The sequence below is a fragment of the Paroedura picta genome, chromosome 7 (assembly GCF_049243985.1).
Source record: "Paroedura picta isolate Pp20150507F chromosome 7, Ppicta_v3.0, whole genome shotgun sequence".
NCBI lineage: Eukaryota > Metazoa > Chordata > Lepidosauria > Squamata > Gekkonidae > Paroedura > Paroedura picta.
This window is the reverse complement of record NC_135375.1, coordinates 67186543-67201763: the sequence shown is the minus strand read 5'-3', so window position 1 is coordinate 67201763 and position 15221 is coordinate 67186543. Positions and strand designations below refer to the sequence as shown.

At 42.3% G+C, this 15221-nt stretch overlaps 1 protein-coding gene across 5 annotated transcripts in view; it reads left to right on the top strand.

Annotated features, from left to right (window-relative positions):
• Nucleotides 1-15221, top strand: part of LOC143841050 (transducin-like enhancer protein 4) — a 170640-nt gene that overhangs the window by 139448 nt on the left and 15971 nt on the right. For all 5 annotated transcript variants that reach the window (XM_077344711.1, XM_077344714.1, XM_077344713.1 and 2 more), the window contains one exon: nucleotides 14940-15059. In XM_077344711.1, coding sequence (XP_077200826.1) covers nucleotides 14940-15059 — 120 coding nt within the window. The remainder of the gene's footprint in view (nucleotides 1-14939; nucleotides 15060-15221) is intronic.

Below are 15221 nucleotides of genomic sequence, written 5' to 3'. Positions count from 1 at the left end.
GCTGATTTATTTGTACTATCATCTTGTAGTTGCCAGGTTGGTGTAGTAGTTAGGAGTGCAAACTTGTAATCTGGCGAGCCGGCTTTGATTCCCTGCTCCTCCTCCGCATGCAGCCAGCTGAGTGACCTTGGGGCCATCCCAGCACCAATAAAGCTGTTCTGACAAGCAGTAATATCGGGGCTCTCTCAGCCTCACCTACCTCACAGGCTGTCTGTTGTGGGGAGAGGAAAGGGAAGGCAACTGTAAGCCACTTTGAGACTCCTTTAGGTAGAGAAAAGCAGCATATAAGAACCAACTCTTCTTCTAGTTGTCTCTGTTGATTGTTTTGGCCAGATGGTGAAAAAATTCAAGATGTGAGTTTAGAGAAAAGGAAACTTGCCTAGCTAAAAGAATACAAATCTCCTTGGCATCTAGACTGGAAACTTCCTAGCTTTCCAATTTTCTGTTGCAGCTTAGTTGTAACTATAAAGCTTTTATACACCTACACCAATGGATGATTCATTTAAAAATAATACCTTGACAATTTTACATTCACGTTTTCTCAGGTCATTTCCTCAGTGACCAAAAAGTTTGCATCAGCACTCTTTTAGCTCCCTGGAGTTTCTACATTTTCACACCAAAACCAGGCTCCTAAGGCGCAGTTTCAGAGGAAAGGTTTCTTTGAGCTGCATTTTTTTAGTCCAAGAAACCACGAATTCCCTCCCCTCACAGTGGCTTCTCTCTTCTTTTCCCACCCTTAGCATGCTTTCATGGACCTGCAAGCACACCTATCTGCTTCCCTGCCCCTGTTTTGTCCCCGCTGCAAATTGCCGCCTTAATTATGTAATTATTTCATTATTTAATTTATTGGTATTTCTGGTCATATTTAGAGTCATGATCATTGTTAGAAATTAACACTGTTATCTCCACTTAGTGACTAAGCTCAGCTTAAAATGACCACCTAAAGTGTTTATTCATGGCACTAAATGTGGGTTTTCTGAGATACATTTTATTGGTTTGTTTTCTTTCTGATTGCATTATGACACATGATCATAATTATGAAAAAGGGCTGTTAGCCAGTGTCCAGTCAAGCCCTAACTACTAGTTGTTATACAATCATCACTATTATGTTCTCCCTCCCTTCCCAGAGGACTTCATGGCACCAACAGAGTTTTATTCAAGGTATGAGCTTTTATGTGCACGCTCACTTCCTTTGATACAAGAGTCATAAAATCACAAATGTGTTAAATCAAACCTGCAAACTTGTGTTTGCCAAGGAAAAAAAAGAGAAAAAGAACCTCCCCCAAAAAACATTGGGGCCCATGCCTCCAAAGTAAATGTGAATTGCAGGAAGCAAAAGGAATCGTCAGTATTGCCATTCAGAGACTACATGTGTGGAGAGGCAGGCACAAATTCCATGTCAACTTCTAGAGACGAACATAAAGGAGTCCCAGAGAATTCAGACAACAATGGAAACGATGTCACTGTTGGGTTGCCTGCCTTGCTGCATTTCCTGTCCTCTTCCTGGATGAGTTCAAGTAACACCAAATTGTTATGCTGGAATAGGCATGGGAGGGGTTAGATTAATTGATTAGTAAGATACAGATCTGGTGCTTGTTAATTGCTTAAAGCTTAATAGAGACTGCTCAGGTTCACGATCTTAAGGTTTTCCAGACCTGGGAGTTACTGATCAAATTCTAGCATCCAGTCCTGTTTTAAAGGCAAGATATTATATTTTGCCTATTTACATACTTTCCTTAAAATTATTTGATATGGAGCCTAATGAAAGATTATTTGTGCACATGAGCATGTAGAAAACTAACTACACTAGGACAGCCACAACTATTTCTGTGATTTTTGCAAATTACTGCAAGCATGCCTTCATAAAGAGACATTGGTGCCCAAGCTAGACAGAACACATTGCTGAGGGGATTATTTTAATCTAGTACTGGAGAGATTCCCTTCAAATGGAACCATAACCTCTTGGCCATGGTTATCTTCACCAAGATTTTGTATGAATGCAGAGTTGATTTTTCAGGGCCAAGCAGTTGATGCTGTGTCCAAACCCAGATTCTAGGAGATGACTGTGTGTTTCCCAAATGATTTACAAAATTTACTTGCAATATGCAGCTGTTTGCCAAAACTGAAATATTCTTGCCCTCCCTGCCACTGATCTCCTAAGAGCTTTTGCCATGTGTTGTTTTCTCTCTGCTTTTTATTCTGAATAATTTATTGCCTTAGGTTTGAATTGTAACCAGTTTTAGGTAGTATGGTTAGCACCATGAATTTTGGCTGAGATGCTTTGATGTTTGGGAATGGGTTATCTGGCACCAGTTGTACCTCCCTAGCCCGGCTAGGGGGGGTGCCTTCTGGAGAATTTTATGCCCAAATGGGCAGGCAGGGAGAGCCAAGGGATTGGAGGTTAGGAGAGAGTAATGTTTTCTGAGTGTTTAGTCTTAACAAGGATTTAGAGATAGAATCATAAAATTGGAAGGTCATCATTGCATGAGCATGCGGAGAACTCGCTTTGAATTGTAGTTCCTGGGGAGAGTACTTGACTATGAACCAGTTATTTGAAGTGTTAAATGGGATGTTACTCTCCATTTTTTTCTAGGAAATACTGATGTGCTTATTATACTAATAAGTTCTATAGCATTAGGGTCAGCTATATAATTACAAGTATGTGTGTACCTGATTATACTCTAGAAAGCCACTCAACTGCTAGGCAGTATACATTGTCCCAGAGTGCTGATCATCCTTTAAAGAGCTAGTCGTAATTAGCTTCTTTTTCATGCTAGTGGGGTGCTCTAAATTATAACTTTATTAAGCACCAAAATCAAAGATTAAAAGGATATTTATGGCGAGGATAACTAGATTGAGAAAAATGAATCCATGTGGTTTTGAATTTATGAAAATAAATACTTCGGTTTAAATCAGTGCAGTGGTTTACTCTTGGCTCTTTAGCCATCATTCTAATTGTCATTCAGTAATTAGTTTTCCCCCTTATTGCAGCCAATTACTTAAAAAAAAGATGAGTCATACTGAATTGAATTCAAATAATAATCTGCCTTCTCTTCATTTGTGGAATGAATATAAATACAGCAGGGGTATTCTTAAAACATGCATAAGGTTATTTGCATAAAGACGTGCATTAAAAGCTCAAGTTTTTAATAGTATTGGGGCACAGGGAAGGAGGCTGTAGAAGAGGCAAACAAATTCTGATTGCTAAATTTTGTTGACTTTGTATTGATCCTGCTCTCTTTTCAGTCTTGAATCCTTCACATTCCCTATATATCATATCATATTGAGTAAGTGAGACAATGAAGATATCTCTTGGGAGGGAAGAACTGGAGGCATGTCTCCATCCAAAAATGCTTATATCACATTCATAGGTTGATGAGGTGATAGCTTCCTACCCCTGATCCACATTTTCTGTTTTCAGATGTTACTATTTCATAGAATCATAGAATAATAGAGTTGGAAGGGATCTCTTGGGTCATTTAGTCCAACCCCCTCCATCTCCAAGATATGACTATCCAGCCTCTGTTTAAAAATCTCCAAAGATGGAGAACCCACCCATCTTCTGGATATGCTCCAGTTTGTCTACATCCCTCTTCAACTGGGGTGCCAAAAACTGAACACAGTACTCCCAAGCGAGGCCGAACTAGAGCAGAGTAAAACAGTACCATCAACTCCCATGATCTGGACATGATACACCGTTTGATACAGCCCAAATTCCATTTGCCTTTTTAGCTACCGTGCCATACTAGAATCATAGAATCATAGAGTTGGAAGGGGCCATACAGGCCATCTAGTCCAACCCCCTGCTCAACGCAGGATTAGCCCTAAGCATCCTAAAGCATCCAAGAAAAGTGTGTATCCAACCTTTGCTTGAAGACTGCCAGTGAGGGGGAGCTCACCACCTCCTTAGGCAGCCTATTCCACTGCTGAACTACTCTGACTGTGAAAAACTTTTTCCTGATATCTAGCCTAAATCGTTGTACTTGAAGTTTAAACCCATTACTGCGTGTCCTCTCCTCTGCAGCCAGCAGAAACAGCATCCTGCCCTCCTCCAAGTGACAACCTTTCAAATACTTAAAGAGGGCTATCATGTCCCCTCTCAACCTCCTTTTCTCCAGGCTGAACATTCCCAAGTCCCTCAACCTATCTTCATGGGGCTTGGTCCCTTGGCCCCAGATAATCTTGGTCGCTCTCCTCTGTACCCTTTCAATTTTATCAACGTCCTTCTTGAAGTGAGGCCTCCAGAACTGCACACAGTACTCCAGGTGTGGTCTGACCAGTGCCGTATACAATGGGACTATGACATCTTGTGATTTTGATGTGATGCCTCTGTTGATACAGCCCAAAATGGCATTTGCCTTTTTTACTGCTGCATCACACTGCCTGCTCATGTTTAATTTACAATCCACAAGTACCCCAAGGTCTCGTTCACACACAGTGCTACCTAGAAGCGTATCCCCCATCCAGTAGGCATGCTTTTCATTTTTCTGACCCAGATGCAGAACTTTACACTTATCTTTATTAAATTGCATCTTGTTCTCATTTGCCCATTTTTCCATTGTGTTCAGATCTCGTTGAACTCTGTCTCTATCTTCCGGAGTATTTGCCAGTCCTCCCAATTTGGTGTCATCTGCAAACTTGATGAGTAGTCCCTCCACCCCCTCATCTAGATCATTAATAAATATGTTAAAAAGTACCGAGCCGAGCACCGAGCCCTGAGGTAACTTGCTACTCACCTCTCTCCAGTCTGATGAAACACCATTGACAACAACTCTTTGAGTGCGGTTCTCTAACCAATTCCCTATCCACCTGACTCTCTGAAAATCCAGATTGCAGTCCTTCAATTTATCCATCAGAACATCATGGGGAACCTTGTCAAAAGCTTTACTAAAATCCAAGTAAATGACATCAACCGAATTTCCCCGATCCAGCAAACCTGTTACTTGGTCAAAAAAGGAAACCAGGTTGGTCTGGCAGGACCTGTTGGAGACAAATCCATGCTGACTTCCTTGGATCACCAAATTGTCCTCCAGATGTTTGCAGATCGCTCCCTTTAATATCTGCTTCATTATCTTCCCCACAACAGAGGTCAGACTTACTGGTCTGTAGTTTCCCGGGTCATCCTTCCTCCCTTTTTTGAAGATCGGAATAACATTTGCTCTCTTCCAGTCCTCTGGGACACCTCCAGTCCTTAAAGAGGTTCCGAAGATGATGGACAAGGGCTGTGCAAGTTCTCTGGAAAGTTCTTTGAGCACTCTCGGGTGCATTTCATCCGGACCAGGGGATTTGAACTCATCCAGTGCAGCTAAATGCCTCTCGACAACCTCTCTATCCATGTTAACCTGCCACCCAGACACTGTCCTTTGGCTACGGCCATCTCTAGATGTGCCTAAACACTTTGACCTGTGGGGAAAAAACAGATGTAAAATAGGCACTAAGCCTTTCTGCTTTCTCTGCATCTTCCGTTAGAGTTTGTCCATCCGCACCCAACAGTGGGCCTATTGCCTCCTTTACTTTATGTTTGCTCCTCACATAACTGAAAAATCTTTTCTTGTTACAATGGGCTTCCCTGGCCAATCTTAGCTCATTCTCAGCTTTGGCCTTTCTTATGATTGATCTACAGTGCCTAGTAACCTGTAGGTACTCTTCTTTAGAGCTCTGTCCTTCCCTCCATTTCCTGAACATAACATAACATTACTGCTAAGTCATGTTCAATTAGGGTCTACTAAGAATCTTAGGCAGAGTCTGCACTTACTTTCTTTATTCCATTGTCAATCCTGTTGAATTCAGATTGCTTTGAACTCGGGTCTTCCCCCCCCCCATTGAAACAGGAAAGTCTTCTGCACGTGGTTAGGGTAGTTCAGAAGGGGGGGGGAGCCAAGCCTCTTTCTTTCTTTTCTTGAAGGGGGGGGGGAGAGGAGCCAGGCAGGGAGCCTCTTTTTTTTCTTGGAGGGGGGGGGAAATCGAAAAAGGCAGAGGAGGAAAAATCCAGAACCTACAGAAGTTGAGAGAAATTAGGGGCTTCTCCTTTAAGGCAAGCTTGTCACATGACCAGGTGTGGCCTATTAGAGGTTCTCTACCACAGAGCTTGGTTTCCCAATCCGGATTTGAAAAATATTGAGGGTTAAAAGCACTCTAAGATATCGCACAATAAAGGTAGGGTCACTCCGGATCAATCCTTCTTGCTGCAGAAGGAAAATTTAAATGGCCCAAAATCCAAACGGAAATTGCATTCTGTGTAGAGGGCAGGGACTCAATCAACCTGGGATTGGAATAAATGCTCCGTGCAGTTTACACCCTACATTCTTTTCACACATACTACTGCCAAGACAAGTCTCCTCCATCCTGCATTAGTGTAAATTGTTTTTCCTACCGAAATACAGAACTTTACATTTGTCTCTATTGAATTTAATTTTATTTAGTTTAGCCCAGTTCTCGAGCCTATCAAGATCATCCTGTATTCTGATTTGGTCTTCTGTTGTGTTTGTTACCCCTCCCAGTTTAGTTACGTCTTCAAATTTAATAAGTACCCCTCTAATCCCTCATCTAAATCATTTAAAAATATGTTGAACAACACAGGACCCAAGACAGATCCCTGGGGCACTCTACTTGTCACTGTTCTCCAAGAGGATGCTAAACCATTAACAAGTACCCTTTGGGTATAATCTGCCAATCAGTTATCGATCCACTTGACAGAATTAGGATCCATACTGCATTTACCAACTTGTCAACAAGAATATCACGTGGAACCTTATTTGGGAGCTTGGGCAAGATAGGGACCTCAATAGGGTTCAATGTCATAGAGTCCACCCTCCAAGGCATCCATTTGCTCCAGTGAAATTAATCTCTCTAGAAATGAGCTGTAATTCTTCAAGATCCCCAATCATCACCTGGAGGCTGGCATTCCTAGTTAGACCTGGTCCCCCCCCTCCCAGTAGACATCAGGCAGGCCTTTGAGAGTGGAAAGGGTATTCTAGAGGTAAGGTGCCAACACAGAAAATGCCCAGTGTCTAGTCACCACACCCCTCACTTCTGAAAAAGGTCTTTTAGACCTCTAAAAGTAAGAATGAGCATTTTTGAATTGTACCCAGAATTAAACTGATAACCAGTCTAGCAGGAGATACTGTGATCCATGTAGTCAACCCTAACAATAGCCTCACTACTGCTTTTTGGATCACTTGAAGTTTCCAGTCCATTTTCAAAGGCAGCCCCACATAGAATGGATTATAGTAATCTAATTTGGATCACGGTGACCAGATCATGCTTTTACAAAGAATGGCCATAGCTGTCAAACCAGCTTTGTTGTTGTTATGTGCGAAGTCGTGTCCGACCCATCGCGACCCCATGGACAATGATCCTCCAGGCCTTCCTGTCCTCTACCATTCCCTGGAGTCCTTTTAAGTTTGCACCTACTGCTTCAGTGATTCCATCCATCCACCTCATTCTCTGTCGTCCCCTTCTTCTTTTGCCCTCGATCACTCCCAGCATTAGGCTCTTCTCCAGGGAGTCCTTCCTTTTCATGAGGTGGCCAAAGTATTTGAGTTTCATCTTCAGGATCTGGCCTTCTAAAGAGCAGTCAGGGCTGATCTCCTCTAGGACTGACCGGTTTGTTCGCCTTGCAGTCCAAGGGACTCGCAAGAGTCTTCTCCAGCACCAGAGTTCAAAAGCCTCAATTCTTTGACGCTCGGCCTTCCTTATGGTTCAACTTTCACAGCCATACATTGCAACTGGGAATACCATAGCCTTGACTAAACGCACTTTTGTTGGTAGGGTGATGTCTCTGCTTTTTAGGATGCTGTCTAGATTTGCCATAGCTTTCCTCCCTAGGAGCAAGCGTCTTTTAATTTCTTTGCTGCAGTCCCCATCTGCAGTGATCTTGGAGCCGAGGAAAATAAAATCTGTCACTATCTCCATTTCTTCCCCATCTATTTGCCAGAAATTGAGAGGGCCGGCTGCCATGATCTTTGTTTTCTTGATGTTGAGTTTCAAGCCAACTTTTGCACTCTCCTCCTTCACCCGCATCAACAGGCTCTTTAGTTCCTCTTCACTTTCTGCCATTAGAGTGGTATCATCTGCATATCTGATGTTGTTGATATTTCTCCCTGCAATCTTGATCCCAATTTGTGACTCCTCTAATCCCGCCTTTCTCATGATGTGCTCTGCATACAAGTTAAATAGGCAAGGCGACAGTATACAGCCTTGCCGAACTCCTTTCTCAATTTTGAACCAATCCGTGATTCCATGTTCAGTTCTCACTGTTGCTTCTTGACCTGCATATAAATTTCTCAAGAGTCAAATAAGATGCTCTGGTATTCCCATCTCTTTAAGAACTTGCCACAGTTTGTTGTGCTCCACACAATCAAAGGCTTTAGCATAGTCAATGAAGCAGAAGTAGATGTTCTTCTGGAACTCCCTAGCTTTTTCCATGATCCAGCGTATGTTGGCAATTTGATCTCTAGTTCCTCTACCTCTTCGAAATCCTGCCTGTACTTCTGGAAGTTCTCGGTCCACATATTGCTGGAGCCTAGCTTGTAGGATTTTGAGCATAACTTTGCTAGCATGAGAAATGAGTGCAATGGTGCGGTAGTTTGAACATTCTTTGGCATTGCCCTTCTTTGGGATTGGAATGTAAACTGACCTTTTCCAATCCTGTGGCCATTGCTGAGTTTTCCAAATTTGCTGGCATATTGAGTGTAGCACTTTTACTGCATCGTCCTTTAAGATTTTGAATAGTTCAACTGGAATGCTGTCACCACCACTAGCTTTATTGTTGCTCAGACTTCCTAAGGCCCATTTGACTTCACATTCCAGGATGTCTGGCTCCAGGTCAGTAACTACCCCACTGTGGTCATCAGGGATGTTAAGCTCGCTCTTGTATAGTTCTTCTGTATAATTTTGCCACCTTTGCTTAATCTCTTCTGCTTCTGTGAGGTCCCTACCATTTTGGTCCCTTATCATACCCATCTTTGCATGAAACGTTCTCTTCATATCTCCAATTTTCTTGAAAAGATCTCTGGTCCTCCCCATTCTATTGTTTTCTTCTATTTGTTTGCACTGTTCATTTAAGAAGGCATTCTTACCTCTTCTAGCTTTTCTCTGGAATTCTGCATTCAATTGGGTGTATCTTTCTCTTTCTCCCTTGCCTTTCACTTCCCTTCTCTCCTTAGCTATTTGTAAAGCTTCCTCAGACAGCCATTTTGATTTCTGGCATTTCTTTTTCTTTGGGATGGTTTTAGTTGCTACCTCTTGTACAATGTCGCGAACCTCCGTCCATAGTTCTTCAGGCACTCTGTCTATCAGATCTAATTCCTTAAATCTATTTGTCACCTCTACTGTATATTCGTCGGGGATATGATTTAGTTCGTACCTGAGTGGCCTAGTGCTTTTCCCTACTTTCTTCAATTTAAGCCTAAATTTTGCAACAAGAAGCTCATGATCTGAACCACAATCAGCTCCTGGTCTTGTTTTTATTGCCTGTATAGAACTTTTCCATCTTTGGCTGCAGAGCACATAGTCAATCTGATTTCTGTGTTGACCATCTGGTGATGTCCATGTGTAGAGTCGTCTCTTGGGTTGTTGGAAAAGAGTGTTTGCTATGACCATTGTATTCTCTTGACAAAATTCTACCAGCCTGTGCCCTGCTTCATTTTGTACTCCAAGGCCAAACTTGCCTGTTATCCCAGTTATCTTTTGGCTTCCTACTTTAGCATTCCAATCCCCCATGATGATAAGCACATCATTTTTTGGCGTTGCTTCTAGAAGGTGTTGTAGGGCTTCATAGAACTGATCAACTTCATCCTCTTCAGCAGCAGTGGTTGGGGCATAGACCTGGATCACTGTGATGTTGAATGGTTTGCCTTGGATTCGAACTGAGATAATTCTGTCATTTTGGGGATTGTATCCCAAGACTGCTTTTCCTACTCTCTTATTGATTATGAAGGCTACTCCATTTCTTCTGCGAGACTCTTGTCCACAGTAGTATACCTGATGGTCATCTGAATTAAATTCACCCATTCCTGTCCATTTTAGTTCACTGATTCCTAAAATGTCGATGTTCAGTCTTCTCATTTCTTGTTTAACCACGTCCAGCTTGCCTTGATTCATGGATCTGACGTTCCAGGTTCCTATGGAATAAAAATCTTTACAGCATCGGACTGTCTTTTCGCCACCAGTTACTTCCACAACTGAGCGTCCTTTCGGCTTTGGCCCAGCCGCTTCATTCATTCTGGCGCTACTCGTACTAGCCGTCTGCTCATCCCCAGTAGCATATTGGACACCTTCCGACCTGAGGGGCTCATCTTCCGGCGTCATATCGTTATGCCTATTGGAACTGTCCATAGAGTTTTCATGGCAAAGATACTGGAGTGGTTTGCCATTGCCTTCTCCAGTGGATCACCTTTTGTCAGAGCTCTCAGCTATGACCTGTCCGTCTTGGGTGGCCCTGCACGGCATAGCTCATAGCTTCACTGAGCTACGCAAGCCCCCTTGCCACAACAAGGCAGCGATCCTTGAAGGGGGGTCAAACCAGCTAGAGTCATTTAAAAACTCTGTGTGCCAGAGAGGAGACCTGAGCCTACCATGATAGGTTGAGGTCCATGAATACTCCATAGTTACCAACCTGCTGCTGCAGAGGGAGCGCATCCCCTTTCAGGACGGGCTGTAGTTCCCAGGCAGTTTATCCACTGAGCTTCCATTCACTAGCCCATCTGGTTTAGTTGTTAAGAAGAAACAGAGCTGAGTGTTATCTGCCTGTTGGTGAAATCTTAGTCCAGATTTCCCAATGGAAATGTTCAATGTTAAGAGGAGCAAATTGAAGTCCTGTACTCCTTTGGACCCCCTTCAAGGATCGCTGCGTGAATTTAATTCAGATGACCATCAGGTATACTACTGTGGACAAGAATCTCGCAGAAGAAATGGAGTAGCATTCATAATCAATAAGAGAGTAGGAAAAGCAGTCTTGGGATACAATCCCCAAAATGACAGAATGATCTCAGTTCGAATCCAAGGCAAACCATTCAACATCACAGTGATCCAGGTCTACGCCCCAACCACTGCTGCTGAAGAGGATGAAGTTAATCACTTCTATGAAGCCCTACAACACCTTCTAGAAGCAACGCCCCAAAATGATGTGCTTATCATCATGGGGGATTGGAATGCTAAAGTAGGAAGCCAAAAGATAACCGGGATAACAGGCAAGTTTGGCCTTGGAGTACAAAATGAAGCAGGGCACAGGCTGGTAGAATTTTGTCAAGAGAATACAATGGTCATAGCAAACACTCTTTTCCAGCAACCCAAGAGACGACTCTACACATGGACATCACCAGACGGTCAACACAGAAATCAGATTGACTATGTGCTCTGCAGCCAAAGATGGAAAAGTTCTATCCAGTCAATAAAAACAAGACCAGGAGCTGATTGTGGTTCAGATCATGAGCTTCTTGTTGCAAAATTTAGGCTTAAATTGAAGAAAGTAGGGAAAAGCACTAGGCCACTCAGGTACGAACTAAATCATATCCCTGACGAATACACAGTGGAGGTGACAAATAGATTTAAGGAATTAGATCTGATAGACAGAGTGCCTGAAGAACTATGGACGGAGGTTCGCAACATTGTACAAGAGGTAGCAACTAAAACCATCCCAAAGAAAAAGAAATGCAAGAAATCAAAATGGCTGTCTGAGGAAGCTTTACAAATAGCTAAGGAGAGAAGGGAAGTGAAAGGCAAGGGAGAAAGAGAAAGATACACCCAATTGAATGCAGAATTCCAGAGAAAAGCTAGAAGAGATAAGAATGCCTTCTTAAATGAACAGTGCAAACAAATAGAAGAAAACAATAGAATGGGGAGGACCAGAGATCTTTTCAAGAAAATTGGAGATATGAAGAGAACGTTTCATGCAAAGATGGGTATGATAAGGGACCAAAATGGTAGGGACCTCACAGAAGCAGAAGAGATCAAACAAAGGTGGCAAAATTATACAGAAGAACTATACAAGAGCGAGCTTAACATCCCTGATGACCACAATGGGGTAGTTACTGACCTGGAGCCAGACATCCTGGAATGTGAAGTCAAATGGGCCTTAGGAAGTCTGAGCAACAATAAAGCTAGTGGTAGTGACAGCATTCCAGTTGAACTATTCAAAATCTTAAAGGACGATGCAGTAAAAGTGCTACACTCAATATGCCAGCAAATTTGGAAAACTCAACAATGGCCACAGGATTGGAAAAGGTCAGTTTACATTCCAATCCCAAAGAAGGGCAATGGCAAAGAATGTTCAAATTACCGCACCATCGCACTAATTTCTCATGCTAGCAAAGTTATACTCAAAATCCTACAAGCTAGGCTCCAGCAATATGTGGACCGAGAACTTCCAGAAGTACAGGCAGGATTTCGAAGAGGCAGAGGAACTAGAGATCAAATTGCCAACATACGCTGGATCATGGAGAAAGCTAGGGAGTACCAGAAGAACGTCTACTTCTGCTTCATTGACTATGCTAAAGCCTTTGATTGTGTGGAGCACAACAAATTGTGGCAAGTTCTTAAAGAGATGGGAATACCAGAGCATCTTATTTGTCTCTTGAGAAATTTATATGCAGGTCAAGAAGCAACAGTGAGAACTGAACATGGGATCACTGACTGGTTCAAAATTGAGAAAGGAGTTCGGCAAGGCTGTATACTGTCGCCTTGCCTATTTAACTTGTATGCAGAGCACATCATGAGAAATGCGGGATTAGAGGAGTCACAAATTGGGATCAAGATTGCAGGGAGAAATATCAACAACCTCAGATATGCAGATGATACCACTCTAATGGCAGAAAGTGAAGAGGAACTAAAGAGCCTGTTGATGCGGGTGAAGGAGGAGAGTGCCAAAGTTGGCTTGAAACTCAACATCAAGAAAACAAAGATCATGGCATCCGGTCCTCTCAATTCCTGGCAAATAGAAGGGGAAGAAATGGAGATAGTGACAGATTTTATTTTCCTGGGCTCCAAGATCACTGCAGATGGGGACTGCAGCAAAGAAATTAAAAGACGCTTGCTCCTGGGGAGGAAAGCTATGGCAAATCTAGGCAGCATCCTAAAAAGCAGAGACATCACCCTGCCAACAAAAGTGCGTTTAGTCAAGGCTATGGTCTTCCCAGTTGCAATGTATGGCTGCGAAAGTTGGACCATAAGGAAGGCCGAGCGTCAAAGAATTGAGGCTTTTGAACTCTGGTGCTGGAGAAGACTCTTGCGAGTCCCTTGGACTGCAAGGCGAACAAACCAGTCAGTCCTAGAGGAGATCAGCCCTTACTGCTCCTTAGAAGGCCAGATCCTGAAGATGAAACTCAAATATTTTGGCCACCTCATGAGAAGGAAGGACTCCCTGGAGAAGAGCCTAATGCTGGGAGAGATCGAGGGCAAAAGAAGAAGGGGACGACAGAGAATGAGGTGGATGGATGGAGTCACTGAAGCAGTAGGTGCAAACTTAAATGGACTCTGGGGAATGGTAGAGGACAGGAAGGCCTGGAGGATCATTGTCCATGGGGTCGCGATGGGTCGGACACGACTTCGCACATAACAACAACAACTCCTTTGGAACTCATGGAAGCATCTGCCATACTGAACCATCAATATATCAAGCCATGGAATGCTTGTGTGTTCTGAACTGTAGTTCCTGTAATCATTTTACATTTATATTGTGGGGAATAGTACAGTATTAATGTTCTATTTTAATTTTGTAATATGTGTATACAATAATACTTTTTTCTTATAAAATTAATGGCTTGGTTCCTCAGCATGATTAAAAGTACTCCTGATTAAAGTTAAAAAAAATCTACTTCCCTCATCAATTTGTTTTATTTGGCTGCCTGTCTTTACTTTGGAATCAAATGCCATTGATTTCAGTGGTGTTTATTTCAATTGCCTGTCCAGGTACCAAACAAATTTTGCATTTCATGATTAAGCAACATTCCATTAAGCAATCATTTCAGCATTAACGTGGTTTGTTTTAAATGATGTAGTTTGTTACATTTCTTTTTTCATTTTATCAATTCACATGTTCAATAAATTCTCAGAAACAGGTATACACATCGCCTACTTGAATGAAAACCTGAGTACTTGGAGAAGTGACTCCATTTCTAGCTTTATTGTGAGCTGTTAATTTTCTGCAGTATTCAAATGTAAGAGCATAAGAACAGACCTGCTGGATCAGACCAGTAGTCCACCTAGTCCAGCATTCTGTTTCAACAGTTGCCAACCAGTTCCTTTGGAGGGTCAACAACAGAGCACAGAGGCCAAGACCTCCCCCTGATGTTGCCTCCTGGTTCTGGGATTCCGAGGGCTAATGCCTCTGAATGTGGAAGTTCTTCTTAGGCATCATGGCCTAGTAGTCACTGGTCTATTCTCCATGAATCTATCTAATCCTCTTTTGAAGCTGTTTATTCCTATATGTTCCCATTGCAACATCCTAAAGGACGGTGTGTCCAACACATTTTGCAATTTGAAATAGCAATCCCATCAGTAGATCTTCCCATCTTTATATGCCTAAACTGAAGCAGGTCCAAATAGATGTACCCACTCACCAGCAGATTGACCTTTATGTAAGCACCCAGTTTCTGCAATATGAAAAGCTAATACAGAAATGCCCCCTCATAATATTCCTGATTGTAAGAATAGATTTGCAAGTGTATTAAACCTCCTGTTTGCAGTGGAAGATGCAGTTCCTGCACACAAAGTACACCTTCTTGTAATTAAATTTTGTAGCCTGGTGCTTGATGTGGTAGGCTGCACATTCCCTAGTAATTCTTTTTCTGCTCTGTGATTGTACAAGAAACTGGATAAAGCTTGGACCTTCCTTGTTCATGCAACTTGTAGATCATCTCCTTGAAGTATAATCACTAAAGCCAAACTAAATCAAAGGAAATTGTACCAACAAACCCTCCTCTCTTATTCTCTCATTTCAGAGCTCATCTGTGTCTCCCTCAGCCAGTTTCAGAGCTTCTGAGAAGCACAGAAACTCAACAGATTATTCCTCTGACAGTAAAAAACAGAAAACAGAAGAAAAAGAAATAGCAACTCGTTATGTGAGTAAAGGATTTATTTTTTAAAATGTATTTGTTAGTATTATTTATTAACATTTCTTCAGTATCTCTGTATCTAGTACAATTCGCCTTGGGTCCCATTTAGGTAGAAAAGTGAGGCATGCATATTCAAAATAAATACATTGTAGTAACAATCTCAAGTAA